We start from the raw sequence: 10538 nt of genomic DNA on the forward strand, positions 1-10538 counted from the left end.
GTGAAGACATAGAAGGTAGAAATCCAGGCAGGTATAGGCTTACGTATCAATACAGTCTTCTATTTGCACAGTAACACGCAAGTGCCTTCCTGCCCTCAAAAACCGGAACTACATTGGCCGTACGAGCTCGGAGAAGGTTGGAAATTGCGAATCTAGTGTTGGTAGTGATAACTGGATAATACATTGGCCATATCCTACAACCTAGTGAGCTTTTCCTATACACGTGCAGATCCGACAGATTAACCGAATTTACTACTTGGTCGGTTACACCCTAGAAGGTCTCAACTCTCAAGATCCCATCACAGGAGGCGGCAAGTACGACGTAAAGAAAACGCAAAGGCAAGAGACACACCCGCAAGGCAACCCTACGGCCAGATCCACGATCTAGCCCCTGGATCCATAAGCTCGAATAATCGCTTAGGATTCGAAACCATCCACGGACGCAGAGTGAAGATTTTCCACTGCTGCTCCACCCCATCCCCACGTCTCGCCAAGACACTCAAGCTTCACCACTTGAACTCTTCGGAAGTTACCGAGAGAGCAAGATCCCGCCCTACCGACGGGTACACAAGGTGAGGAAAGTTCAGCAGAACACGGATCATCGGGGGGCCCCCTCCGTTAGTCGGTGTCTGGGCGCAGTTGGTAAGCTGGATCCAGCAATCTCGCAGATTTTGCTGATCCCGCTACACCACACTACCGCCGCTGGCGAGGGAAATGGGACATCCAGATCATCTGGATCGAACTCATCATGAGAGTTGTCTCCCTCTACCGACTCCATTTCGACGTCTCGGGCTACATGGTCGTGAGGCACTTGGGTTTGTGGCCTGGGCATTCGCATACCTTGTCCGGACAGGAAACGACTCATCGCAGCTTCGAAGTGTCGTTGTAAGGTGCCTGACGAAGTGTCAGAGGCACGGTAGGTGTAGTATGGCCTACTGTCGAGGACGGATTCGTGAGACGATTAGCTGGAATCCGATTCGACGATAATCCAGATGGTTTCTTCCTGGATGTGGCTCGATCCTGGCTGGGTAATATCAGATCACGGGTATGACGTCCTGGATTTCGTGGCCTCACATTTAAAGGCGTCTGCTGCCCCCGGATCCTTGCTCGCGCTTCCACCATTGACGCCCCGGAGGGATCTAAGGTCATGCGCTGCGGCTCGGAAGACGTTCTGATCCGTCTTCGGCCGCGGATATGTAGTTGGAGGATGCAGCATGGTTGATCATCGGCGACGACACAGAATGCATGGTCTGTGGCTTTTCCCCGGTGATGGACTCGACACTGACAAAAAGGTCCGGCGCCGCCGAATATATATATCCAGGTCTCGCTCGAAGATATCCTCCGCATCGAGTGCACCGGCCACGATGCTCGAATCTGTAAGCAGGCGTAATAGAGCCTTAACTACCACTAGTTTGGTCGACGTCTTCGTTGGTGCTCTCAACAGCTCCCTTGGAGCTTCGATCTGTCGTGGATTCAGGATCCGCATGACATGGTCTTGATACAGAACGTCGCGTAAAGCTTGGTGGCAATATACAAACTCGAGATCCTTGTCTGTCTAGCTTGGTCTTTTTTTCCGACTCTGGAGCGTGCATTTGCTTCCGCGTAGTCTTACTCGAATCGGTCTTCTTTCTCGCATTTTCGACTAGCGGTCTTGGGCTAGGTACGGTGTTGGCGTGACCGGTGAATCTGCAAATGCATACCGGTTCGTCTTCACATTCCCTTGTTTTGTTAGCAGATCTTGACTTGCGTCAAGATCCGCAGGTGCCCCCGCGGGGACCTCGGGAGGATAGATAGGTTTCTCTTCAGGATCCAGATACGGATCCACCTCTATTCCGTCGACAGAGTTCCTTTCAGGACTCCATCGATCCGCGGAGCTTGCTTCATTCAGCAGCGTCTTCGCCGATCCGACCTGCGATGACGCCTCTTCCCCAGGCTCAATCGTCACTTGAGCATCTTCTTGAGCCTCACGCTCCAATCCCGAGGCTGGGCACGCATTATTGTGGTGTAATGGGATTAGCAAAAGCTGCGAGATTGCTGGATCCAACTTACCAGCATCGCCCAGCCACCGACTAAAGGAGGGTGTCCCCCGATGATTCGTGATCTGCTGAACTTTCCTCACCTTGTGTACCCGTCCGTAGGGCAGGATCTTGCTCTCTCAGCAACTTCCGAGGAGCTCAAGTGGTGACGCTTGTGTGTCTTGGTGAGACGTGGGGATGGGGGGGCAGTAGTGGTAAGATCTTTACTCTGCGTCCGTAGCTGTTTCTGAATCCAAAGCAAATATTCGAGCTTGGTGGATTCAGGGCCTAGATCTGGGATCTGGCCGTGAGGTTGCCTTGCGGGTGTGTTCCCTTGCCTTTGTTTGTCTATGCATCGTACTTGCCGCTTTCTATAGCGTATTCATAAGAGTTGAGAGTCTCTTTGGTATACCCGGTCAAGTAGTAACTTCGGTTATCCTTTCGGATCTGCACGTGTAAAGGAAAGCTCATTAGGTGGTTTGATCTGGCCAATATATTGTACTGTTATCACTACCAACACTAGATTTGCAATTCCTAACCTTCATCAAGCTCGTACATCCAATGAAGTTCCGATTCTAGAGGGCAGGAAAGCACTTGCGTGATACTGTGCAAATTGAAGTCTGATTCGTTGTTAAGCCTATACCTGCCTGGATTTCTACCTTGTATGTCTTTTACCTGCTAAATCCCCTATTAGGCTCGGTTGCATGCCCTTTCTCTCCTTGGCCCATCACGCCAGCTGTATCAGCATCACATCCACCGGATCCATGGCATAATCATAGTGAGGTCGTCATATAATGGGTACACTGTCCAGGATCCAAGCCAATTTGATTCACCTTACTGCAAGTGTAGACTTATCGTGGATCTAAGCCCTCCAATCATCCAACATCACATTACGAATGTCTTCGGTCTCCATCGCTCCACGAAAGCTCGAGATCCGTTGATTCTACCATCGCCGTACCATGGATCCAGGTCACTCGGTGTGGGATCCTCAATCCCTTGGATCCAGACTTGGGAAGTGGGATCTGGGACATATAGCAGTGGATCTTGCCTTTCCTTTTGTTGTTAATACCAGATCCACCTCCGGATGGCGTCCACAGCCTCCTCCATAGGATTCGCACTTGATCCACCCGCACATGGTATATCCCATGTCCCTCGGTATAATTGGGTGACAGTGGATCCGAGTTTCCCTTTGGTCAATCTCCACGGTACTGCCACCAACCATGTTCCTCTTGCCGGTCTTCATTCGCTTAGCCACTATCATCCCCCAGATCCATCGTCGACCCATTTAGGATACGTATCCGGGTTCCTCCTCCTTGGACTACTAATAAACGTGTTCGCCCCGCATCACCCAACTCATCTGGTGGTTCAGCGTGATAGTCTCGGCCTTCGATCCACTTAACCTCTGCCTAATCCACTTTGAGCAGTACGGAGCCACGTCGAGCAATCCTGATCCACCCTAACCACCGGGCGTTGACACTAATCCGAGATGATGACTCCTTGTCGGATCCCATCTCTCATTTCTAAGAAAGCACTTCACCAAAGACGCAACAACGGGATCTGCTGTTGCAATATCATTTTGTCCTGACAGGGGCATTAGTCCATCTTTGTCTCGCCCAGCTTGTCCTACTGCGTCATCACGTCTATACATTGAGGCTACTGGACCATGGAGTAGTGCTGCTGGAGTTGCTGAGCCATGTCGCTGTCCTGACCGCGCTTCTGCGTCATCGCACTGTCCTGCCTGAAATGCTCGGCGTCCAGCTGGAACGCGTCGTCTTGCTGATGCTGCTGGGTCTGTGAGTCGTGCAGCTGAATCCACGAGATCTCCGCGCTCAGGCACTACTTCAGATAGAGCCGTGGATCCATCGAATTGTCCCTCTAAAGCCGCTGGAAGAAGCACAGGTGGACAGCCCCCAAGCCATGTAGTACTGCAGGCATTTCTTCACGCGCTCCGGACTAATCTGGTTGAGGAGGAGCGCTACCTTGTTGCTGCTAGTTGCGCACTACTGAGGGCGGAGTAAGGAGATGCACCAGAGCGGTGATCGCTGCGGCGTCGATGCGGTCATGGCGAATGGTTGGAAGTGGAGTAATGACTAAATGGTTTATTTCGTACTGTACGACAGGCAGTGACATTGGCCGCCGGATTGGCCGTTCATGTCACTCAGACGATCGTGAAAAATTCGGATACAACGCACAATAATATATTAATCACGAAACAAACCAATACTAAGTAGCTGCTTTTTCCTTCTAAAATCCCTCTTTATTTGTAAGATTGGTAATATTTGTACCTAAATAATCGTGCACCAGCAATAATCACTCTACAGGTTTAAATAAAAGCTTTCGTTTTCTGCGTCAAATTGGAGAACGATTGTAGATTCTGATAGATCTCGACGAGATGATTTGCGCTACGGTATTTAAGAGGAGCATTCTACACCAAACTTTTTCAAAGTAAATTAAAAAACGCATGAGGTCAATGAAAAAGTTGAGCTCGGTAAAACGTCGTTCCACGACTAATTAGGAGTGAGCGGTTTTTAAATATAATACTAATTTTCTTTGCGGGTCTTTGTACCACCCTATGAGCTGAATTCCAGACTAGAATTTACCTAAGTACAGTAGCTACGGTATTTAGTCTCACTCATACTAATTTATGTGAGGTGCTGCGGACTCTGCTCACCTAAATTAGTATGAGTGTGGTTAATTATGCACTCTGACTATTTAAGGTGTGGTAGAATTAGTCACACTTAGACTAATTAATGTCTCACCCTAATTAGTCACACTAGTTTACGATTGTTGAGAAGCTGGTCTGGTTATTCTTTTTTTTGTGTGTTTGTTTGCCATATCCAATGGAACCGCTTGTCCAGCAAATTGATCTGGGAACTTCTTGATGATTACTTGAAGGTGGCTGAATAGCTGTTCAGTTCTCCATACACCATCAACATCCAGCGAGAGTCCGCATCGAATCATGGCTTCCCGAGCGTAGTTCACATTATTCTTGTCCCGTTGAGAGTTGACTTGGCGTACTGCTTTAGCAGCCAGGGACAGAAAAAATGCTTTTCTGGATTCTTAAGTTTTCCTGACTTTGCTTTTTCATATTCTTACATCCAGGAGATGACACGACGGCGATGCTGGATGGTGGTAACCTGTTGTGACGCTCGAGATGATGTTGACGTTGGCAACTCAGTCACGACCAAATTGGAAATAGAGATTATGTCGTCTTCAGAGCTCTCTTCTGAGTCGTCATCGTTGGCATCATCCTTCGAAGAGATCGAATCTTTTGCTCCCTGTAGCGCGAAAGCTTTTATGATAGGAGGAGCTGATATAGCTTGAGGTTTGCCTGAATCACAGTCTGGACAGAGAACATGCTGTCCAAAGCCCTCTTGTCCGACAGGCTTCCCACTAAATGGGTGCATATGAACAGAGCAGATTGGGCAGACGTGAATATGACCAACGAGGTCACCACAGCCACCACACGGGGAAAGTTGAGCTGAGTTGGAGCTCATTAAAAGACAGTTCTTAGAGGGAGAAGAGGCGTTGGTGTGTTGGAAGAATTTCTGGAATGAGAATATACCACATTAGCCTCCAAAAGGCGTTGGTGTGTTGGAAGAATTTCGGGAATGAGAATAGACCACATTAGCCTCCAAGAGACGCAGTCACATAAAAATAACATTTCCAATTATAAAATATCAAATACTCTTCAAATAAGCTTAAGGAAACTGCATAGCTATTATTCTATTAAAAGTATAATTCATATCCTTAAAAAACATAACCCGCTGCTTCGTAGTGTGCCGCGTTGAGGGTAAGTGGGAAACCCACTTTTATTAAATGACCTGTTATTGCATCACCAGTAAAACGCGAGCACCGTCCGTTGCTGCGGAGGGACTCGAACTTAGCCAGGAGTGTAAACCGGGCCAGTCTTTTCCACTGCGCCAATTCGAATGCCCAAAATAAGGTGATACTAATTATGAACTCAGACTAATTTTGAACACGACATTTTCTTGCTCACGGTAATTAGTCTCACATTCGAACGGTGAGACTAATTTTAAACTGTGATTATTTATTCACACAGACTAATTACCGTAGGCACTGTAGTTTTTGTAGCTATTGCTACATGGAAGTCCGAGCGGGAGTCAAGGTCCAATTGTGTGGTCCACGTATGACAATTTGACAAACGACATTACTTAGCTGCTGCGCCAGACGCGAATTGTCCATTCTGCAGCTTAACACTGCTTCGTTTCGGAGACCATCTTTTTGTGCACTTTTTAGGGCATTGTTTTATATTCCCTTAGCAGTACTACTGCAATTGCGGCAAAAACTTATTTGTATTGTCCTTTTAGAGCTGATTAGCTGTTTTTTAGATGAAAAATAGCCTACCTCGGTTGACCCTATGACCACGAAAGCCCCTTTAAAAAGTGGTTACAATGTATTATAATAGCTGAATTATTAGTTTTGGTCGAATCTGATATCAATCATTTTCAATTTTCATACCCCTGGGAAAGTAAATGTAAAAGCCCCACGTTCTACTCGGAGCTGCAGCACTGCGGACAATTCACGTTATTTTTTTTACTGTCACTTGGATGTTTGAGGGTCTGTGATCGAGTGGATATAAATACCGAGGACTGACTGAAATCGGACAACAAAGGTATTAATACTTCACTGAATGTTTTCGATCAAGCTGAAGTATTTCTGCCCAATCAACAGTCATACTTTAACCTTATCTTCACGCGCCAAAAACTTGCGCTTTCTACGTAGCAGGGTTTTGTTCTACATGTAAATCGACCCCCGCTAACCAACCAACTCAACAATGTATTGCAACGTCTTTACGTAACATGCAATGTCTTCTTCAGTCATTTCTCGCTCGGGCCACATCACTGTCGCTCTTTTTGGTTTTATGGCACCCCCAAATTTTACTACGTGTAGTACGCTTGTAAATACATATCCAATGAGCACTGAGCTTTATAGTAGAATTTTGCCTGTGATGTCAGCCGCCGTCGGACAAGTGGTAGCATAAATGACAATTTATCCGACGGCGAATCAATGAAACGGTTGACCTAGAGTACTGTGTACAAGTATCGATTTCAGATACTAGAAATGGGCCTTACCAACAGTGGCGTACCCACTCTGAGCAGTGATCAACGTCGAAGTCACACGGAAGAAGTTTCATAAATCTGCTGGCGCTGCAATCAAACGGAAGTTTGCGGCAAATGAAGTCGGGACGTTACTATCGAGTGCTCGTGGCGAGCGCCAGTGTGCGATCAAGTCCTCCTTCTCTGGAGTTATTGTCCCCGCACTTCGCACACTGGAAACCCTATCGCTCTGATGTCAAGAGCACAACACTTTTCTGTCCACTCAGACTGATTAAATCCTTCAAACACAAGACCTAAGACTTGCTCTGGCAGGATGGAAGACAAGGGACTTCGCATCGGTGCTATCTTCATCATCCTCGCTGTCTCCATAGCTGGGACGTTAGTGCCATTTATCTCGCAGAAAATTCTCCAAAACAGCACGAATCCGGTCGGAATGGAGGCAATTCGAGCGTTTTCCTTTGGCGTGGTGCTCTCAACAGGATTGATCCACATGATCAACGAAGGAATTGAGAAACTCAGTGACGAAGCGCTCGGGCCAATAGCGGAAGACTATGGATATCTGGGCTTGGCTATTGTACTTGCCACATTGGTACTGTTACATTTGATCGAGTGTGAAAGCGTCGTGTTTTTTGGAGAGAAAGGATCCGCTCTACATGGCCACACTCATAGTCACAGTCATGGCCACAATAACGAACATAGTCGAGATCATGACGACGAAAACGCCTTGGATCTGGCTAGTCCTCGAAGTGTGAATTTTCACTCTTTGCAGCCCTGTGATAGTCCGAACCCAGCGAAAGCACAAGACCCGAACATCCGTAACACAATCGCCACTATTATCTTCGAAGCAGGAGTTATCTTTCACTCCGTAATCGTCGGGATTGATCTTGGTGTTACCTCTGGAACCGAATTCAAGACGCTGCTTACTGCTCTTTGCTTTCATCAATTCTTCGAGGGTATTGCGATCAGTAGTGCGGCTCTTGGATCCATGACGAATCGCAAGAAAGTATTTCTTATAAACGCTGCGTTCGCTATCACCACACCGATTGGACAAGTCATAGGTATTGGTATTCGTAACTCGTACTCGAGTGAGTCGACGACGGCGTTGTGGGTACAAGGAGTATTCGACTGTGTGGCAGGCGGCATTTTACTGTACACAGGACTTGTAGAGCTCCTGACGTACAACATGACCACCAACGAGAAGATTTTGTCAAGAAGTCCTTCTCAGCGTTTCACGCTCTATGGTTGTCTATGGATGGGAGCTGCTTTGATGGCTCTTATCGGTAGATGGGCCTAACTTACTTTTTCATTTTTTCAAGCCAAATATTGTTTAACCCCTCTGTTACCGCAAATGGAGTCTCTGAACGTGCAAACATTACGTCGTAACTTACGACGTCCTAATAACAGCATTATTGTTTAGGGGCGCCCCTTTTGCCGTAGGATACATCGGCGATGGTGAATAAAGTTTTGAAGTGTTTGGTCTTCACATGTCGTATACTTACGACCTCTTCTAAACGCCAACGCATAGAGAAGTCTCAACTTACGACTTCTACTAAAGCCTGATTCAAGAAATGTACTACCCACGTACAAAATCAATTACATAAAACAACGACACTCGAGATACTACAATCAAACCCCCGTTTTATGGCGTTTTCAAACGTTAGCTACATACGCAGTTTCGCCCTCGTCATCAGCATCGTCCTCCTCTTCCCGCAACAACTCACGGCGTGTTTTCTTGCGCGCTCCAAACTTGGCCGGACGTCGAAACACAACTCGTTTCCCAAGTGACTCAGGAAATGATTTTCCACACTCAAAGTCTTCATGCCAAATCTGGAAGCATGTTTTCGCGATTCCATTGTACTCAAGCCGAGCTTTCGGGCAGAGGAAAAATTTGGCCTCGCCGCTGGAGCAGTCTTCACAGTAGAATGTCGTCTGGAAAGATTTTTTTCTTTCACTGCGAAGAAGTGCGCATACCTTACACGCACGCTGTCTACGCTTTCGAACGCCGGACACAATGACCCAGTCATCGTACTGTTTGTAGATGTGCTGTGGGAGGCAACGACGTTTTCGCCTGGAGGGAGCGGATGACTGTGGAGTTGCTATAGGATCCAAGTCGAAATCTTCGGGTTTTAACTGCAGGAGCTGGTTGTGGAGGACAGCCATTTACGCAGCACGAGACATTGGCGCAATTCTCGCGGCCGGGCATACCTCCTTGTGTGTGATAAAAGCATTCACGATCGCCAGATCTAGGAAGCCTAAAAATAAGGACTTGTAGTACTTTCGAAACCGATAAGCCATTTGAACTGAGAGCGACTGCAGGCGGAGTTGATCATGAATATCAACTCCGCCCATCCACCGCTGATAATCGGTCACTAGCTTGGGACACTTCACAGTAATCGCCCCAATTTGTTTCACATTGCGCTGAATCGTATCCTCCTCCATCGATGCACCCGTGGCCAAATAATGGACTGGCTTTCTATCCCACCAGTGGCACGCAACCATTGTAGGTGCTGCCTCGCAGCGCGAGAACGTAAAGGCTCCTCTCTCAACTCCACGAGGCCGCGTCCGACGGCCTTCAACGACTTGACGGTCAAATCCAATGCGGTTCGTCATGATAGTTCCGACGACGTAGATAGACATACCGAGGAGCTGTAAAGCCAGCGCTACGGACGAATAATACCGATCGACAACGACCATTCGAAATCCACTAGAGCAGTCGCCAAGTAAAATTTTCATGTTGCGAATGACGGCAGCCGCACCCGTCTTGTTGTCGATAGTGGTGGATTCTCCGTCTGTTGATTCACGGGCTCCAACATAGACCTCAAACCTAAACCAGTAAGTTACGACGTTAGCTTTTCAGAATTGCTAGAGATGTCAGAGGTTACGACTTTGAAAAAAGGATACTAACGCGCCTGTGGCAGTAAGCTGTCTTTGAGTCGCAAACCATAAAAAGTTTGGTACCGTACCGATGAGGTTTATCTGACATAAACATCCGCGTAGTGTTCCGCCGAGACGTTGCTGGTAACACACCTTCATCGAACGAAAACACTGCCGGCAATGTCCAGCCAGATTGGAAGCGCTGCTGCAGGATATCGACGACCGGACGCAGTTTCCACAGTTTGTCTCGAGTGCGGGGTGCATTGTTGTTTGTGAAGTGTAGATCACGTAGGATAGCTGTACATCGGTTGCGTGGCATATATTTGCCAAAGGTACCAGCAGGTAAAGCTCCGTCACACGCCATCGCCCAGTGCTTCGAAAACCGTTGCTTGTGGGGGCACAACATGTGCGCAACAAGCAGCCCGATCACGTGCAAGATTTCGCAGGTATCGTACGCCTTCGCAGCCCTCAAACGCCGTCGTATCTGCAAAAGTGTTTCTGGTGACGCGATACGGTTGTTACGCCTCTGGCTTGAGCGTATTTTCTTGGCTTCTGAGTCAATGTCTGG

At 47.7% G+C, this 10538-nt stretch overlaps 1 protein-coding gene across 1 annotated transcript; it reads left to right on the top strand.

Annotated features, from left to right (window-relative positions):
• Window positions 1-7409: 7409 nt before the first annotated feature.
• Window positions 7410-8390, top strand: PITG_14444 (Zinc (Zn2)-Iron (Fe2) Permease (ZIP) Family; the record flags this gene model as incomplete). Its single annotated transcript, XM_002898862.1, has 1 exon — window positions 7410-8390. One exon carries the CDS (start codon window positions 7410-7412, stop codon window positions 8388-8390), a length of 981 nt encoding a protein of 326 aa, XP_002898908.1.
• Window positions 8391-10538: the final 2148 nt, after the last annotated feature.

This window comes from Phytophthora infestans, genomic scaffold (genome assembly GCF_000142945.1).
Source record: "Phytophthora infestans T30-4 supercont1.34 genomic scaffold, whole genome shotgun sequence".
Taxonomy (NCBI): domain Eukaryota; phylum Oomycota; class Peronosporomycetes; order Peronosporales; family Peronosporaceae; genus Phytophthora; species Phytophthora infestans.